General features: G+C 47.9%; 1 protein-coding gene across 2 annotated transcripts in view; it reads left to right on the forward strand.

Annotated features, from left to right (window-relative positions):
• The window catches only part of ARHGEF9 (Cdc42 guanine nucleotide exchange factor (GEF) 9), a 112,712-nt gene that overhangs the window by 53,387 nt on the left and 39,372 nt on the right, over positions 1-19,953 (forward strand). For both annotated transcript variants that reach the window (XM_009077215.1, XM_009077216.1), the window contains 3 exons: positions 9,801-9,992; positions 16,453-16,632; positions 19,605-19,837. In XM_009077215.1, coding sequence (XP_009075463.1) covers positions 9,801-9,992; positions 16,453-16,632; positions 19,605-19,837 — 605 coding nt within the window. The remainder of the gene's footprint in view (positions 1-9,800; positions 9,993-16,452; positions 16,633-19,604; positions 19,838-19,953) is intronic.

The following is a 19,953-nucleotide window of genomic DNA, read 5'->3' on the forward strand; positions in this document are numbered from 1 at the left end:
GGAAATAATTTGAACCAGATCCCTGCAAAGCCTTTGAGGCCTTCAGGGAAGGTGCCTGTGACCCCCATTTTGCTTGCAGGACCATTGCAGCAGGTCAGTGCTCCTTCGGGGTCCTGCCAAGGTCTGTTTAACCCTGAATCCCCTTCACCTTGCTCTTCTCTTTGTTTTTACTTTTATTTCTTACTCAGCTGAGCACTTTTTCATCATGAGGAGGCTGGTGAGCCCTGCTTTTTTAAGATGATGCCAGAAAACTGCCTGATGTAGCCTGGGTGGTTCTAGTTTTACTTGCAAAATAATTGTTTTCCTTTATTTCTCTTATGCAAGTAGAGGAGGAAAAGGGAACAACAACATGTTGCAGAGCAGAATATGAATAGCGTTCAAGTAAGGGATGCCAGACAGACCAGACAGGTATAGAATCAAATAGGATTAATTTCAGGATATTTCAGACTTCAGGCCTCTTGTGGGTAGTAACGGGGTGCAGCAGAAGATCACTGCACAGTCAGGTTCCTCTAAAAGTCCTTTGGATCACTTCTGAGGACAAAGCTGGGCTGGAAACCTAGTTTGCGGTGAGGTGTCTGACGCTTCTTGCTCTCCAGCCAGATCATCTGAAAACATTTGGCACTCACAAAATCTCATAGCAGGAAACTTCACATTTCCAATTGCAAAGGAAAACAGTAACCTGCTGCTTCTCTTGGCCTCCTTTGAATACATAGTTGGGGGGTGACAAACAAAAATGCAGTTGAATTCCCTGCACATACAGGACTTGTTGTCTCCATGCTAACACCTGCCATTATCCTCTTAGAAGCTTGGGACTTGGCTAGAAGAAAGGGAGAGAGAGGAAAGCCATAGAGGTTTGTGAGCACAGGAACTTTCAAGGGCAAACTGGATGATAGAGTGATGCTTTTTAGGGAAGTGGAAAAGCACAACATAGGAGAAGTAAAACTTGGAGCTAGTAACCAATGGAGAATGGTTTCTGTAGGGAGCTGCTGCACTCAGGGAGAAAGTTATGAAAACTCGTAAGTCAGAAAGGCAAATAAGAACTCCAAAACTAAATTTAAGGCTCAATAACGAGCTGCATTTAGGACAGATGAAGGTATCTGTGTTGTATTTTAGTGCATGTTATCCAGTGAGCACACTGGACACCCACAGGGTGCAGCTATCAACCCTGCAATTAGCTGCACAGTGTCTTTGAACATCCTGTCAACTTCAGTGGTCTGACAGGTTGGGAGGTACAATTTGGGAAAGAACGACAGGAATCTTAAACAGGATTTCACATTCTTCTAGTGGTGATGCTACTCATTGCTTTTCTCTCCATAGTGAATGGCAGAGCCTTGGGCTGTCTGTATATGATGTGGTACAAATGAGTTTTTGCATACCAGCACATCCAGCATCGACATCTGCTCAAAAAAATAGGCTTAGTGTTGGTAGGGAGGGATTTATAGCACAGCATAATAGTCCAGTACTGCACATGGATCGATTGTTGTACCGTGAGGTCTCCTTTAGGAAACACAGTAAGTCTCAAAGTTTTGATTGCAGAGCCCCACATCACGTCTCCAAAATGGCCCAGCTGAGACACTGCAAACACAGGAAATGAAATGGCATCATGTTTGGGCTCTGACATATTTCCACTGAAGAAGAAATAAAAAAAGTAAAGGTAATGGATGCTTAGTGCAGTGAAATCTTTCCATAGAGACATGGCAGAGTGCACCTGTCCTGAGCAGAGAGGGGGATTTATTCCGGTATAAAGCTCTCCTTAGTCTCTTTGGATACCAAGAGACAGACTGAGTTTCCAGAATACATTTCTTCTCACCTCAGCAGCAGTGACTCTTCCTGCCCTACACTTACTAAGCCAAGCTAAAGAGCAAAGCTGGGACTGAGGGAGTTTTACTGCACCTGCTTGTAGTGCCCAGTGATTCTGAGCTGTTGTGCAGAAGTGAAGGGTAATGGTCCTCTCAAGGCCTGAGCAAGGAGGGTGTATGAAGTCTTTGTGGTCTGTACCTCTTCCAGGAGGAGCTGCAGGGGTGGAGGAGTGCAGCAGTGCTCTGTGTTCTCTCTCACCATTGCCTTGGTTCCCCCAAGTGTTGTAATTTTAGATTGATTTTTCTGCTGAAAAGCTGCCTTTGACCCACTTTATTTTCTGCTGCTAAAGGAGAAGTGCCTGGATAAATTGAAGTGAGCTTTTAAGGCACTGTGTAGAAGGGGACTCGAAACCTAGAGCTTTGTCTCAATGCCTGGCAGCTCGTACCTTTATTGGGTAGGTGGGTTTAGCTTTTATTAAGGAGTTGTGACTGCTCTGTATTGCAGGTGTAATTCCAAAAGCCAGCCACATCTTGCTGCCCTCTGCTTATTTTTGCCTTTAGAATCTGATTGTATCTTGATACAACAGCTCATCACTCACCTGCTTTTCCCTCTGCTGCAGTCCTTGCATTAGCATTCCCTTAGCACCAATGGCAGTGGCATCAAGGTGAGATTTCCAGAGGAAAGAGGATGATGGCACTGAGGCAGCATTCACCTGTTGGATGTACAAAAGCAGGAGGTGCTGCAGTGCCTGCTGCAGTCAGTGCCTTCTAAAGGAGATTTTATTCTCCCGTGGCAAATCCAGCATAAAAATAGCTCTGGTGGAGGTATGGCACAGGGCAGGCAGCACTGCACAGCGACAGGATACACTGCAGACAAATTGGGGGATTTGGGGATTTTTTAAAAGTCAAGCAGCATTTTAGCATCTGAGTTCTGCCTGTGGTGCCTGCAGCTACTTGTGCCACTCAGACAGGTCACATCCCTCAAGTCCCTGAGGGGTCAGACACTGGCACTTTGCCATTCCCCATACAAGCTGTCTTACTGGTACAAAGCAGGCTTTTTAGGCCATTTTTTGAGTCAAACGAGGCACAAATCTTCACAGCCTCTTCCCTGTACTCTGCCAAACAGGTCGTGAGGGCAGATCCTTCCCCTGCATGAATCAGGAGCTTCCCAGGCCTGGCAGGGGCTCTGCAGTGAGCTCTGAGCTTTTGCTCTGCCCTGTTGTGTGTCCCATGTGCCATCACACAGCAGGGGCTTTTGGTTTTTAGGAAATGGGAAGGGCTGAGCCCTAACTCACAGTATTTTGGTGGATATAGCATAGCACATCCAGTTTATTGCTGTGTCCAAGGCACTTTTTCTGGGTGCTACATGGTGGAGCTTCAGCCCTGTGGGAATCTGTGCATCTGGCCCCCAGAAAACAGGGAGGAAACACAGGGCCAGTTCTTTGGAGCCATTTTTGTCACCTTTCATGGATACAGAGCCTGAAGCTGTCCCCGTAGATTCTCCCGTTCTCTCCTTTTCCGAAATGAGTAAAGGCTGGGAACAGGGAGTTTTAGAGGGGATAGAAAGAGCTGGCTTGGGTTTGCTGAAGCTGGGGAGTTGCAGGAGGGAGAGAGAAGGTATAAAAAGCCTGTGAACTGGAGGGAAGTGAGGGATGGTGAGGCTGGAGGCAGATAACAGAGGGAAAACTTCAGGCTGTGGGAGAAAATAGTGGTAGGCTCACAGGAGGGAAAAGCAACTTGCTTCAACTGCCATTCCTTCTACTGCCAAACGTCCTATCCTCATCCTGGAAGAAAATACAGGGAGACGGTCTAGTTTCCCAGCAAACAGTCCCACACCTTCCCTGTGCCTGCAGCCTGCCCACAGCAGGGCAGCCAGGCTGGGACTGGCTGGGGCAGCTGCTGGGGGCGACAGGCAGCATCCCTGTGCCTCTTGCCACCTGCCAGGTTCTCACCTCTCTGAAGGCTGGGAAAGGGAAACACCTGCCTCTTGGCATTTGCAGAGCCCAGGACAGCCTGTGCTTCCTCCTGCGGGCAGGGAGAGGCTGTGCCTGGATCGCTGGAGTGACACGAAGAGACTAATGATGCTTTACTTATGCAAAGCTCTGCACCATGAGCCCTACTTGATTGCAAATAAGCTAGTGATCTTCTTAATCCAGTGTCAAGTCCAATAGAGTGTGCATGGAACACAGTGCACGTGGCTGCAAACAAGGGCACAGCCCTGGCTAAAACCAGCCCTGGGAAGGAGGCAGAGGGGGCAAACCCTGCGGACTCAGAGCTGCTCTGCCAAAGCAGGGCAACGTGGCCTGGTGGGGAAATAGTCCTGAGACTCTGCGCTGCAGCAGATTTCTGAAAGTTGTTGGAGCCTCTGATACTCCCGTGCAGTTGTAGGGCGGGTGACACTGTAATCCACTGTCTGGTACCAGGTGGTGGTGGAGGCTGAGCTGCTCACACTTGTACTGGTCATAAAGTCGCTGGAAAGCAGATTCTGTGGAATGGCAACAGCTCTGTGGAAGGATCTGCCTGTATCATTAATCTGCCACGTTATTTAATTGTGAGCTAGAATCCAAAATGGTACATTATCTGCTAGTTTTGTCCTTGTGAATATCCAGTGGAAGGAGATTAATAATCCAGATGGCTGGTAAAAGGTTTGTTTTATCGTGGTTTCTGATTATTATGAGGCAATCAGTCCTCAGTGCCTATTCAAGTAAAATGTCCTCTACATACAGTACATGCATTCAGCAGGCTAAAGATGTAATAATTGCAGGTCAGCCAGTGTTGGACTGGTGCCATTGGGTGATTTTATGCACCATTTGTGTGTAGCTGCAAATTGTTAAATCACATTTCTAGAAATTCTGTGTCTCAGAATCCCAGAAAGGTTTGGGTTGGAAGGGACCTTAAAGCCCATCTCATTCCACCCCCTGCCATGGGTAGGAACACCTTCCACTAGACCAGGTTTCTCCAAGCAGCATACAGCCTGGCCTGGAACACTGTGAGGGATGGGACAGCTACAGCTGCTCTGGGCAACCTGTGCCAGTGCCTCACCACCCTCACAGGGAAGAATTTATCCCCAATATCCCATGCAGCCCTGCCCTCTGGCAGTGGGAAGCCATTCCCCCTTGTCCTGTCACTCCAGCCCCTTGTCCAAAGTCCCTCTGCAGCTCTCTTGGAGCCCCTTTAAGCACTGGAAGGGGCTATGAGGGCTGTAACCATGTTGTTGGAGGTGACTGAATTTGTCAGGAATGATGTGCCCTCAGTGAAGCTATGTTATCTCTCACCAGTCATCTCCTTGTTTTCCATGCCCCTTAGCATATATTCCAGGAGAAACTGTTCCATGATCTTGCTGGGCACCAAGGTGAGCCTGACTCTTGACCTGTGGTTACCCCCTGGGTCTTCCTTTTTTCACTTTTTAAAAGCATATCAATCACACACAACATGAACTATCACAATACAGTGATCATCTCTCTCTGGCTCCTAGAACTGGTCCTTTGGGAAAAGGAGTTTTTTTTTAATTTGGCTTTTATCTGCCTCTGCAAGCTAGGACTTCCCAATTAGGGCTGAATTTTGTATAGGACTGGGAGCCTCATGATAACCTGTTCCTCTTCACATGTAGGGTGGCCTTCCAGTGGGAAACATGTAGGATGAGCATTATGCAACTTGAATTTTTTTCTCTCTGTGGTTTTAGTTGCTTTCTTTTAATTAATTCTTGACTCAAAGTGTTTGAAATGGCCCTCAGGGAAGACTTCGTTGTTCAAGGGCTGAGCCTTTTTCATAGCATGGGGGAAACCCACACAGTGCTGTATTATGTGACAGCCCATGAATTTTTGCATTGCAGAGGTGTTTAAAGGGACACTGAAGGCTGATTTATTATTGTGGGGTTGTTGATGATTGATGAATAGCTGTTGTTATTTATCTTTTTAAAAAAACAGTGGCATTGGATGCAATAATTTAGTCCCAATGCCCTGTCGTAGCCACAGCCCTGAATTGCTGAGGAGGACAGGACAGGAGCTTGGAGAGGCTTCTTGGAATCCAAGTGAGCAGCAGAGTTGACAAGGTGCCAGGGAACTTATGTCCTATTCCTGCTCTGTGGAATGCCCCACAGGAGCTTCCCAGGGATGGCAGCCACCCATCCTTGTCTGAGAAGGCTGGAGAGATGGGCTGAAAATGAGGGAAGCTAGAGTTTTGAAGCTTCTTGTATAAAACATAGAGATATTTGCACTGGAAGGTGCTTACATCTGTGCATTTGTGTCCAGTGTGTATTAAAAAGGTGGGGAGGAGTTGGACCTTTTTCCATGAGTGGGATCTCAGCTGTTACCCACAGAAAGGAGGTCAGGCATTTCAGGCAGAAGAGCATTTTTGGGAGAGTCACATGTGTCTAAAACATAGCGAACATTCTGCTTACAGGTGACTGTGGCCTGGGCTAAAATAGGAATGTTTGCAGCTTTGTCTAAATGAACTAAATATGACACTTAATAGGTTTCTGGGCAAAACCAGTGTCACCCCCAGTTTGCCTCTTCCACCTTTCTGTCGCCTGCAGCGTGCCATGGCTGTGGTTTGAGCGAGCAGGTCAGTGAAGCAGAGAGGATCTGGCTTGGGGTGGTGGTGTAGGGGCAGAGGACACAGTTAACCCTTGAGGTGACACCTTCCCTTGCCCCAGTACGGCTCAGCTCCTCCTCTGCTCAGGCACCGGAGCATTGGAGAGCTGAAGGTGCAAAATCAGCTGTGCTGCATCAGACCACAGGTCTGTCTCACCAAATTGTTGCTCATGGATGAGTTCAAGAGTTTGGTGAGCCTACAGTGATGCATTTAAATCCACATTTCAGTGTATGCATGAGCTTGTCTGTGATTATCCCTTGTTTTAGGTGGGGAAAGCCTCCAGTTGAAGTGACTGGTCTCAGGTCAGTGGCAGAGCTGGCAGTGTACCTCAGCTTGTGTGAGTCATGGTCTAAACTTCAAATGATGCCCTGGAAGAATGGGCCTTGCTGTAATTTCAGAGAACTTTAGAGGTTAAGACAGAAAGCAGGAGTGTTTGAACAGCACAGTGGGATTCATCCTTCCAGCTGCTGAGGCTGGAGAGCACAGGCTGGAAGGCACCTTCAGCTTCCTCTGGTACCAATAAAATCGTTCATTTGTTTGTAATCTGAAGCAGAAGTCATCTAGACTACAACTGTATTTTTTTTCCTTTTGGGAACGTGAATCCTAGCAGAAAGGAGCAAAAACTTCATTAAGGAAAAAAGCAGGACTCTGGAGATTCCCAGACGAGGAAGCAGGGAGTGTTCTTGCAGTGCACAAAAGGTAGAACAGATTTGGAGGGTTTCAGAAATCATGGAAGTTTTCAAGCTTGCTATTTCCCTGGGAGTTTCAAAGCCCTTAGGATTCATGATTCAAGCTTACACACACATATGTTACTATGATTAGATCTTTTCTGCTTTATTTTTTAAATAAAAATTGATTTTTTTCTCATGATCACCTGACTCCAGGAGGTAGAGCTTTAAAAATATGCTGTTGCCAAACTGGCAGGAGTGTCATAAAACTTGAAAACAAGCTGTTCCAGTTGGGTTTAGGAAAGCTGCAAAATCCCTTTTCATAGGAGCAGGAAGGTAGAGTGGGAAGTTATTTTAAACTTCAGCCGACAGGGTTTAATACCCACATTGGTCCTGCTTGATTTTCAACATCTGCTTGGTTTGGAATGCCAATGAAACTGTCATTAGGGAATATTCCTCAGAGGAGTCCCTCTGCCATTCTAGCCTTCCAAAGTTCTGTGTTCCCTTCTGAGGGTGCCCCCAGGTATTCACAGCAGAGCCCCCACTGAAATCGGTGTCACTGATGTCAGTAGATTGTCCCCTGAGGTCGCCTTGGCAGTCATACCCCAGCGAGGCCATTATTCAGCAGCAGCACTTGGACATTTATTTTTCAGCATAAACCACTGCTCATGTATATGGAGCACTGTATGGCTGAAGCCTCTTCCAGAGCACACTGGGGTTGCTGGGAAGAGGCACAGTTTTCTAACTAGCTTTTGGATTGTTTCTCTGAACAAGACACATTCTTCTGATGTTGTTCAGTGTGCCAGGACAGGTTTTCCATGCTAGATCTCCCTCCATTTGGGTGGAATTAGATCACTAGCTCACTTCCTTCCCTAGCAGTGACCCAGGGCTCAGCCAGGCCTCCAGGACAGCAGTGCTGTTGGAAATCCTAGAAAACCCCTTTCAGAGATCCATGTGCAGCCTGGGGGACAGGTAGGGGACTGTGTGAGCAGAGGAGTCAGGACACCTGGATCCATCCTGGCTCTGCCACTGGCTCATTCAGGCACATGGGTTGCACTGGGTTTCCTGGCCTGGGATGTGCCTGGCTGCCAGGACAGGATGTGAGCACAGCCCGGGGCAGCAGCTCAGCTTGGGGGGGTACCAGGGTGTCCTGCCCCCGGTGAAGAGGGCAGCTTGGCATTTCAGTGAGCACTGCTGCCCTGCACGCTTGTATCCAGTCCCTATCAACTCCCAGACTGGGCACACGTTTGTGTTTTTCCTTTAGAACTCCCTGTAGGATGACAAAACATGGGAGCTGAGAGGTGGTTTAGGTTGGGAAAGCATGGGAGGAGCATGGGCAGGTTTGGGGGGTTTTATGTTAGTAATTTGCAGGAACGCTGCCCTTTACAACATGTTAAAAGCCTAATATAAGCTGAATAATAGCAAAGTATGAAAAACTACTAACACTGAAAGAAAGCATGAAGATCAGGTTAACGAGGTTTGGTTCCCATGTGCTGAGTGTGTGGACAGTGTCACTGCTCACAGGTATATGTATCTTTAGATTTGAAAGTCCCCAGTATTCAGGCTTTAAATGGTGAGGCGAGCAGTTGCTTCATTTCCATCACAGCTGAGGTGGTCTGTGTAAGACAGGGGTATTTCTGTCAGTTTTAAACTTCGTTTAATGTTTGTTTACAAACTACCCTCAGCCCAATTTGAGTCCATCAGAGTTATTTTAAGCAGGTTTCATTTGGGGGAAAAGGTAACAGAAGGAGGTCCCTGGTCCGTATGTTGTGTGCAGAGCAGTCTTGTGCAGCCTAGGAGAGAGTGTTATCTTTCAGTTTGCAAGTTCAGTGTATGTTTTTCATTTGATGATGGAAAGAAGATTCAGCATGCTGAAAACAATGATCCTTTTTCATTGCTTTTTCTAACTTGTTCCAAGGTAGAGTATTCAGGGCCCAGTGCTTGGCACCCTGTCCCAAGCTGCCCTCAGCCCCCCAGCATTTAGGAGTCTTACTCAGCCTCAGGTGTGCTGTCCATGTGGTTTGGGGATCCCAGTCTCAGGATGCTGAGATGGGAGATTTGCCTGAGTCAGAAAGACTGTTCATGTGAACTGATGAGGAAAGCTGCTGTGAAATGAAATCAATGCTCATTCACAAACCCTGGCCTGGGAAGTTTACAAACCCCAGAGCCACGACCCAGCTTGCAGGGGCTAACGTGCATGTTCGTTCAGATCTCTGAACCAGCCGCATCTTGACCTTAAATCATTCACCTGGGAAGGGCTTCTCTCTCCTCCCAGAGGATACTCCTGCTCAGACAGACCCCAACTGGAGGTGGGCAGGAACTGGGACAGCAGTGCTTTACACCAGTAACAGCAGTCTGCTTTAGGCTGGTCTGTTTTACATGTCCATCTTGGTTCAGAGCACGTGGCAGCATCCAGCACCCAGTTACCCTTTCACATGATCATTTTGTATTTGGGATCAAAACGGCAAACACTTGCAATCCTCATGCTTATGGGCAGAGCTTGGCAGTGTGTGGGGAACCATTTGGGACTGAGTGCACCAGTGTAGAAAGGGGCTGTGTGGGCTGTGAGCTGTGTGGACACCCCAGTGCATTGCTAGCAAGAGTATTAACCATTGGTGTAAGGAGGGAGTGGATCCAGGATCTCCCAGGGCCATGCAACCCAAAAGCCAGCCCACTCTGGCTCATTGGCTTCTGATGCTGTTGTGAACAAGCCTGTTTCTCTCCCCTCTTCTCCTCACAGCTATGGGTAAACCAGGAAGATGGAGTGGAGGAGGGAACCAGCGACGTGCAGAATGGCCATTTGGATCCCAGCGCCGACTGCCTCTGTCTCGGCAGGACTGTGCAGAACCGAGACCAGATGAGAGCCAACGTCATCAATGAGATCATGAGCACCGAGCGCCACTACATCAAACACCTCAAGGACATTTGCGAGGTATGTGGGGCTCTGATGCTGAGGACTGCAGCAGGACAGGGATGGGCTGTGGAGAGGTGAGGACTGGGTTTGTCCATGGGTGACTTGGGAAAAAGCTGAAGTGTGTTTGAGTGCTGTATCTAAAAGAGGAGCAGCATCTGTCAATAAGTATTGATAGTTCTGAGAACTTTCTGCTGGATCTGATAATTCCTTTAGTTTATATTAACTAAAAGTACAATCTCCTGACCTTTATTCCATACCTTTTTGACTAAAACATGATGAGGTTGAGAGCCTTCAAGCAGTCCTCTTAATTAAAACCCAATGCCATCTACTTTTGAACTTGTGATTGAGGAAATTAGGTTGTAATTAAATCAATCAGTTACCCATGTCATCTGTGCCCTTCATATTGGGTTCCCAATTTCCCCTGGCTTAGGATGGCCCCCATTTGCTTTTTCTTATGGTGAGACTGAGGGCAAAATGTTTCCACCACAGGAAATGAAGTACATTAGATTTATCCAGTGTAAGGGAACCGGGATGCAAAAGAGTTTAGTGACTGACCCCACACTTCCCCAGCCTGGTTCTTCTTTGTTATGTTACAATTAACCTCTACTACCCATACGTACAGGATCTGTGCCATGGGCTGAGCCCAAAGTTCAGTGCCTGTGGTGCTGGGTGTTTAGGGAAGGGCATGCAGGAGGACAGCTTGGACATTCTGTGAACAGCATGTACTTATCACTACGAGACAGAAGTTTGTTAGCACTAAAATCAAAGTCCATGGATGGCTTTCAGCTGATCCCTCAGAATGTTTAGGATTTAGTGAGCTTGTGCCCAGTCTTCTCAGAGTCAATGTGGCGAAGCCTCTTGTGAATTCTGCTTAGAAGAATGTCTTCCTCCCTTCATACTTGCTGCTTTTCTCTTGACAAGGCAGAGCAGCCATCCAAAAAGCATCTATGACACTTTTCAAATATGGAAGAGTCTTGGGATTTCAATTTGGAAACAAATGAGCTTCATTTCACTGCGCTATTTCAGTCAGAGAGCTTTGCATTGGAGAAGGGAAGAACTGCAGGCACTTGTCCATATATTGCTTCTTTTCCTGCATTTGCAGTCTTCTGTTGAAAAACTAAACAAACCTTAACTTGGGTCTCCAGCTGTGTCACTGTGCTTCTGCCAGGTGGGATTCTCAGGAAGTACAGACAGGTACAGCTGCAGTGACATCCATGGGGTAACACTGATTTACTGCACCTAATGATATGTCCCAGATAGGAGAGAGATCTGGAAGGCTCTTTCTTTGCTCTGTGTGATGCAAAATGCTATTGAGGGGATAAATATTCCTCCAGGTAGAGCACCAGGAAATGATTCAGCTGCCTCTGCTAAGGAAGGAGGAGGACTGACATGGGCATTCTCATCTGTGAAATGATGGGCTGTGCCTTGCTGGAGAGAGCCTCATTGTGCTCAGTTTAATCAGAGCAATCCATTTGCCTTGAGAAGACTCGGAGACAGCTCCGTCATCCCAGGCATTTCAACATAGCATGACGTGAGTGGGGCCGGAGATGGAGAGACATGGCCTGTCTGAGCTCCCAGTGCCCCTAAATGGATTGTACAGAGGTGTCATTGGTGCTGCAGGACGAGCAGACACCAGACAACACTTGATGAGCTGCAGAAGTGCTTTGACAGTGGCAAATTCCCCTCTTCCCTTGGCCCTTTATTCCAGATGCCAGGACAATCGGCAGTGATATGACGTATTGGAGGAGATGAGAGAGGGGCTCTGCCTGGGTGGTGAAGGTTGAGCCTGATTTAGTGCTGAGTTTAGCAGCGTGTGGTCACACTCCTCTTGCTGAACTGTAATGAGTAACAAATCCTAATACCGCTGAGGCACCTTAAGTTATGTGGTCATTACCAAAGGACGGTGATTAACAGCTCTCCTATTGCTGTCTTCTTCTTCAGAATGCATTTCCACTACCTGCTACTACATTATTATACACCATGTTATTACTGACAACACCCATGGCACAAGGCTGGCTAAGCCAGGAGCTCATCAGCTAGCCAGCACCAGGATAAAAATCACCTGTGCAAGCCAAGGCCTGGAGGGAAATCCCCATCACAGCAAAGCCCCCCTGCCCCTATGGCTGCTGCTGCTGCTCTGCCCTCACTTAGAGCATGAAGGACTGACTGCTGCTGGGTGAAATGCTTCTGTGAAGACTTTCATTAGGGGTAAAATGTGGACTGCATTGTCAGGAGTGGATGAGTCATTATTCTGAAATATAACCAACGGGAAAAACTGGGATTGTTCAGCCTGGAGAAGAGAAGGCTTTGGGGTGATCTAATTGCAGCCTTCCAGTGCCTGAAGGAGCTAAATGAAAGATGGAGAGAAACTACTTACAAAGGCCTGGAGTGACAGGACAAGGGGGAATGGCTTCACACTAGCAGAGAGTAGGTTTAGACTGGATATTAGGATGTAATTCTTCCCTATGAGGCTGGTGAGGCACTGGCAGAGGTTGCCCAGAGAAGCTGTGGCTGCCCCATCCTTGGAAATGTTCCAGGCCAGGCTGGATGGGGCTTTGGACCAATCTGGTCTAGTGGAAGGTGTCCCAGCCCATGGCAGGGAATGGAACTGGATGATCTTCAAGGTCCCTTCCATGCCAAACCATTCTGTGATTCTATGACAGTTCTATGTAAAGAAAGAAAGAATCAGTGAACCTTAAGGAAATACTCAGCAATAGGATTTTTAGGCTTATCAGTTAGAGCTTAGGAAAGTAATAAACTACTGAAAACTAGGTTTTTAGGATGGGTAGCAGTAGTCAGCCTTACTGTCAGGCAGTGCTGCTCACTCCTGTCCTGTAAAGTACCACATTCTTCTCCAAAGTAACAAGTGACAGGAGGAGAGAAAAATGCTTCAAGTTGCACCAGGGGAGGTTTAGGCTAGATATTAGGAAAAACTTCTTTATGCAGAGGGTTGTAAAGTATTGGCACATGCTGTTCAGAGTAGTGGTGGAGCCACCATTCTTGGAAGTGTTAAAAAAGTATGTGGATGTGGCACTTGAGGGTGTGGTTTAGTGGTGACCGTGGTGGTGCTGTTGGGCTGACGGTTGGATTTCATGCTCATATAGGTCTTTTCTAGTCAATGATTCTGTGATTCTATATATGTGTGGCCATCTCCAGGCTTGAAAATACACCCCCTTCCCCTGGGGTTTGATCCTGGGAAGGTGTAGGTTCTGTTGATGACGTGACACCAGTGGCAGGTACTCAAGCAGGACAGGTGCCTCGGTGGGAGCAGAGGGGCAGGAATGGGGTTTGATTTGTGGAGCACAGGTGGAAGAACCAGACCCAGGAGGGTTACACAGAGCAGGGTGCCAGGCTTTGAGAAGTTAACAGGATTTGGACCACTATAGGGATTAGGAACACACGGCTTAATTTAAAGAGGTGTTAGAGGGAGAAATGACAGGGCTTGGATGGGAACAGTGAGGCGATTGAGAGATCAAAGGAAGCCTCCGTCTTACGAGCCGTTTGGAGGTGGGAGGTTGGAAAGGCCAGCCAACTTCCAGTGCTGCCTTTTGCTCTTTTCCAAGTAATTTCACTTTGAATTTATTTTTTAATAATGTTGACTGGATTCCACCTAGGCTTTGCTTTGGTGCCAGGACAGCTCTGAGTGCCGCATGGAAAACATCCTCATTGCATCTCAGCGTGTCAGGCTGAGGCTGTTGTGCAGAGCTGATGAGACAAGTTTCCACGTGGTCTGGATGGCTTTAGCCTGACTCATTCTCAGAGATGGATAAAACCCACTTTTTCATGCTGCCTCAGAGCAAAGCAGCATGAAACCTCCTTGGCAGCAGTGTAGCCCTCCTTGAGAGGCCCAGGTCTGAGGGGCTGCTGGCCCTGTTGAGTGACCAGCCTCACACCCAGTCTGGACTGGAGGCTGACTGCAGAAAGATCTTTGGATTGATGGGAATATGTACTGCATATCTGTGCAATCTGTAGTTCTCTCTCACAGCCTGCTTGTGCTTTTCCTGCTTTGGAGCTGGCTGATCCTGGCCCTGCTGAGGAACAGGCTTGTGTTCCTGCAGGACTTTGCTAGTGCAGTCACAGTACTACCTGACATTCAGTACTTGCTGTAGACAGGTATTTGAGTAAGTGCTTTAGAGTCCTGTCTGCCTGGGACCAGGCATGGCTCTGATTTGCCTTTCCAGTTCAGTCTCAGCTTTGCTCGTGTTATTTTTGGTCTGTGCCTATCAGCACCATGTTCACCTCTGTGCTGTGAGGACTGCATAGACAACAGTGTTTTATAGTCCAAATGGTGCTGGGCCAAGCTGAGGGGAGGTTACAGGACAGTATAGACAGCCCCAAACTGACTCAGAGCTGAAAGAAATCAGGGTATCATCACAGCTGCCTCTGAAGTTACAGCCTGCAGTGGCTATCATCTCTTTGTTTTCTCCTTCACCCTGCTCTCAGACAGACAAGATGGATGGATGGATGGATGGATGGATGGACAGACCACCTCTCCTGACTGGCTCTAAACCCACTTTGGGGTGGAGAAAACTTAGCACTTAACCTCCTGCAAATACTTTCCAACTTTGGCCTATACTTCAGGGACTACATGGAAAAGTACTTTAAAGAGAGACAGTTTGGCAGCTATTTTTAGGTATTCATTGAGCAAAACATTCTCCAACATCTGCTCATCAGTCAGCTATCCCTTCTCTGAGCAAACCTGACGGGAAGAGCAGAAGGAAGATGACATTGTTTTATGTAACAGAAGTAAATTTACTGGAAAAACTCTGCAGCAGCCTTCTAGCTGCTTCTTGCTGCATGTTATATATAAATCTTCAGTCTCCCTTTTCCTGTCTTGTGCTGGAAACCACCCATCCAAAGGCACAAGCTGGATAGAGAGGATAAAAGGCATGGGAACTCCATGCATTCAGTTATTTTCCCTGTGCTTTTATAGATGCCTGTACAGAAATGTGCTGCTTCAGCTTCTCCAAACACGTGACTCCAGTGAAGTGATGAACCAGCACAGGGAGGATGGGAATAGTCAGGATGGGACTCGCAGCCAATGGCAACCCCAGGGCTGAAAGATGTTCACATGAATCACCCAGTGAGGGATGTCACAGAGCAGAGTGTGAGGGGGAGGCTGCCTGCAGGCAGCCCACAGTGAGCAGCGGGCACAGGTCCTGGCACAGCCAGCTCTCGGCAGTCCCAGGCACTGCTGGCAGCAGAGCCATGTCAGGGACAGTCTGGCCTCGAGGGCAGGGGCACAGCTCCTGGCTTTTTCTTTGGATTTTCTCAAAGCTGTTCTGAGATAAGCAGGTAAACATGAAAAGCTGCATGGAGAGATATTCTGCATCATTTCTTGTGAGTTTGAATTTTGATTTGCCCTGCAACTGTCCTGCAGCGTGGGAACCAGCCTGCTCCCATTGCTCCTGGCCTTGAAAAATGAGAGAGGGAAACCCAGGGAAATGAGTCATCAAGGAACTCCTGGAGGAAGAGAGACCTAGATTAGAAATTGCAGAAGGTATTCTGTAACCCAAACTTCTCAGCTGAAAAAGCCAGGAAATTCAGGGTGATGGCATCCTCCAAGCTCAACTGGACAACGCAGAGGTTGGGTCTGGGCCAGGTTGGCCAAAGTTGTATTTCTCATTCATTTGTTTGAAGTTCTCCCTGACAGGAACCACATGGTGAGGCTGAAGGACAGTTTATTATAGTGTTGCAATGGTTCATTGTGGACAAGCAGCTGCGTGTCACCAGCTGGCAGTGAGGCTGTGTGACTAAGCATCCTGGGTTCCCAAATATAGCCATTCCACTGGAGCTGTTGGCATTTATGTCCCTTCTTTTTTTCTTTTCCTATATAATAAAGGCAAGCAAAGTCATCTCCTGATGACCCCCATGTTATTTCTTTTCAGTCGAGAGACTGCAGAATGGACCAGGCCAGTTATAGCACCTGAGATTTGGCCTTGCAAAGTTTCTAGTCTGAATCATTATGGTCAGACTTGATGATCTTAAAGGTCTTTTCCAGCCTTAAAAATTCTGTGGTTCTATGTTGATCATCCAGACAGGTGAAGCACAGGGGGATGAAGTAATTTGCTCAGTGTCTGTAGAGCCTTCCCACCCTCCAGCAGATCAGCACTCCTGCCCAGCTTGGGCAGACACTTGCAAACATAGTGAGGGTGCACTCAGTATCCTCATCCAGATCACTGGTAAAGATACTAAACAGAACTTGATAAAGATAGTAAACAGCTTCCACTTCACTGTGACTGAAGGGAGAAATCAGAGTGGGCAGATGCTCAAGCAGCCCTCACAGCTTTCTCTGTAAGGCGTGTGCTACTGAAGAGGACATGGCAGCAGCAGTGTTTGTATGAGCTTCCCTGGGTATTGGGTGTTGTGAGACAGTGGGTTTTAAAGGAACAGGCATACAGCACTGTAACACACCTCTTTGGAGCTATCAGCCAGGTTTTGCTGTTCTCTGCAAATTGTTCTTTCATACTCCTCACAGGGTTACTTAAAGCAGTGCCGGAAGAGGAGGGATATGTTCAGTGATGAACAGCTAAAAATCATCTTTGGTAACATCGAAGATATCTACAGATTTCAGATGGGTTTTGTCCGGGACTTGGAGAAACAGTACAACAACGAGGACCCCCATCTCAGTGAGATCGGACCATGTTTCCTGGAACACGTAAGTTAATTTGGCATTTTTGTTTGGGAGTTTGGGGCTTGGTGTGCAGGGATAGGGTGGGTGGGAGAAGTCAGGAGGCAGGAACCCCTCAGAATAACATTTGCGTGTCAGAACAGGAGAGCCACAAAGCTGATAAGAGGGCTGCAGCACTGTCCCTATGAGGACAGGCTGAGAAAGTTGGGGCTGTTCAGCCTGGAGAAGGTTGTGTGGAGACCTCAGAGCAACCTGCCAGGATCTGAAGGGGCTATAGGGAAGCTGGAGAGGGACTCTTTCTTAGGAACTGGAGTGATAGGACAAGGAGTAATGGGGATAAATTGAAAGAAGAAATTTAAATCAGATATTAGGAAGAAGTTTTTTCCTGTGAGGGTGGTGAGACACTGGCACAGGATGCCCAGGGAGGTTGTGGCTGCCCCAAGGCAGTGTTCAAAGCCAGGTTGGCTAAAGCCTTGAGCAAGCTGCTCTGGTGGGAGGTGTCTCTGCCCAGGGCTGGAACATGATGATCTCTAAGGTCCCTTCCAACCCCTTAGCATACTATGATAATTCCAGTTACATACCAGGAACTACTCCATGGTCCTCCATTTACTTCATGAGATATAGAGGAGGGCGAACTTGGAGCATACAGTTGGATACCCCCCAGTACATCTGAATCCCAGCACCTTTTCACCCTTGATCATGTTAATGTAGGTGTGATGATCCTCACCTACTCCCCACCTCCTTTTGCTCTTCAGAATATGGCTTAAACCCACTCACAGGCCATCCTGATTAGGTCATGGGTTAGCAGAAGGTTGTAAGAAGGTCCAGGTGAAAAGGGCCTTAATTTTGTGTTACACAAGAAAAGTAGAGAGCAGATGTCTGTGCCGTTTGCTGTGGCACTGAGATGTGCTTGCAAGGGGTGAAACACCCACACTGGCTTAGGTGCCTTCCCCCATGGAGCTGGACTGGGTGGGGAGGTGCCAGCTCGTGCTTCGTGCTGTGCACGTGGCAGCAGGGCAGCAAGTACTCACACTGAGTGCACTCTGATAATAAGGTCCTGGAGGCTTTTGCCCAGCCCATCATACTGTTCCATAAGTCACATACTACAGGAGCTGATAAATTGGCCAGTGTCGTAAATATGTCAGGAAATGTCAAGAAAATTACAGCCCTGCCGTTTGAGGCTTTGCTTGAGGGAGAATGAGGTGTGGTATCAGAGCTTACAGGTGCTCCAGCCTGGGCTGCAGGTCCCGTGGTGTGTCACCTCATTACTTACAGTCAGGGCTGAGCTGGCGACAGTTCACTTCTATTAGAGAAATTTCTGATAGACATTCCTGAAACTTCAGCAGGGTATCCCTAAAGAGGCTCGCAGCATCTCTGAAGCATCACTGGTCCTCTCCTTGAAGAGCAGGTTTTCTTTTGAGAAGGTGCATGAGACATTAACGTGCCCGGGTCTTATCAGAGACTGCAATCTCTGCTGCTTCCTTCCAAAGCAGCATCACATCCCACCTCTGTGCTGAAAAGATGGAAGAGATCTTGGTGAGAATCAGTAGCTAAAATGTCATGACTTGAGGCTGTGCTGTCAATTCATTGATAGTGACAATAGTAAGAATTGCAGCTGTTATTTGGAGAAATATCTGACACTTGGCTGTCACCAGACAGGGGCTGAAAGCTGGCTAATAAACTCCTGATAAATTATCCCTCTTTAGCCATTTGGGGAAACTGAGGGTTGAGGTTGGTAAGGTCGTGTTTGTGGATCTGCAAAGCATCTTGTTCCTCGTCTGTTTCAGCAGAGAGAACTGTCAGCGTGTGGCTCTCAGTCATCTGTGGGGATGGGAAGGACACCAGGCTCCCCTGTTCCCAGAAAGGCAGGTTATTTGGGCCCTGAGGGACTGAGAAACAAGAATGGTTGGGCATGTGTTTTTACAGAGTAAGATTCTTGTCATTGGCCACAACCCAATGGAGCATCTCAGGCTGAGTTGCAACACCTGAGCTTTTATCTGGGCTGTTCCAGCTACAGTGTTAATGTGTGATTCTCGGCAGGCTGTTTCCCTTCCTGTGTAATCTTCCTTTGACCTTTCATTGCCTTGTCTGTGTGGCTCAGACAAATCAAGCCTGACTTAAGGGTGATAAACTGCCATGGCCCCATCTGTGATCAGTGAAGGCCGAAAAAGGAAATTCCAACAAAACTGGCACCAAAAGGCCTGTTATACCAGTGCCAAAGGCATAGGGGCACATGTGAGTGGGTTTTTAGTTTGATTTTCCAGTCTTTGGTGTTCTCTTGCTCTCTGGTCCTGAGGAAATCCACACAGTGGTTGGTGCCTTGGGTTCCCTCCTCCTAAACACTTGCCAGGTTCTGCATGATCTTTCAGGGAAGGAGCTCTAGAAAAAACAAGATTGTCATCTTGTATTACCAAAAGCCAGAGTTCTGCTTGGTTCTGCCTTTACCTTTTCTAAAGAAAACCCCATTGCACAGCTTGAAACTGAGGACAGCCACAGCACTGCGCAGGAGTCAGGTTAACACACCTGTACCTACAGAGACCTCAACTGTGTGTCAGTGTGCAGGTCCCTCTCTGCTTCCCTTTTCCCCCAGAGCTGCCATGCAGCACTTCCTCCAAGCAGGAAAAGTACTCTAGGATCTGTCCTTTCTCCTGCTTGGGGTGTGCTTTCTTAGAATCAGAATCCCAGAATGGTTTGGGTTGGAAGAGACCTCGAAGACCATCTCGTTCCAACCCTCCTGGCATGGGCAGGGACTCCTTCCACTAGACCAGATTGCTCCAAGCCCCATCCAACCTGGCCTGGGACACTTCTAGGGATAAGGCAGCCACAGCTTCTCTGGGCAACCTGTGCCAGTGCCTCACCACCCTCACAGGGAAGAGGTTCTCCCTAATATCCACTCTAACCCTGCACTCCCTTAGCTGTGATGTGTTGCTGGCCAGCTGGTGGCCGACTGCCTGCAGCACCTGCCTGACGTGTCCTCCCCTGTTCCCTGCCCCTCACAGCAAGATGGTTTCTGGATCTATTCCGAGTACTGTAACAACCATTTGGATGCATGCATGGAGCTTTCCAAGCTGATGAAAGACAGCAGGTACCAGCACTTCTTCGAAGCGTGTCGCCTGTTGCAACAGATGATCGATATTGCGATAGACGGTTTCCTTCTGACGCCGGTGCAGAAGATCTGCAAGTACCCCCTGCAGCTGGCCGAGCTGCTCAAGTACACGGCGCAGGAGCACAGGTATGGCAGCCGAGGGTGTGGGGGCTGCTCACTGCACACACACACACACACACACGGGTTGTGGTTCTCTGTCCAGCTCTTCTCTCCATGACATCCTGTATAAATGGAAGCAGGGC

The sequence above is a fragment of the Acanthisitta chloris genome, unplaced genomic scaffold (assembly GCF_000695815.1).
Source record: "Acanthisitta chloris isolate BGI_N310 unplaced genomic scaffold, ASM69581v1 scaffold29796, whole genome shotgun sequence".
Classification (NCBI taxonomy): Eukaryota; Metazoa; Chordata; class Aves; order Passeriformes; family Acanthisittidae; genus Acanthisitta; species Acanthisitta chloris.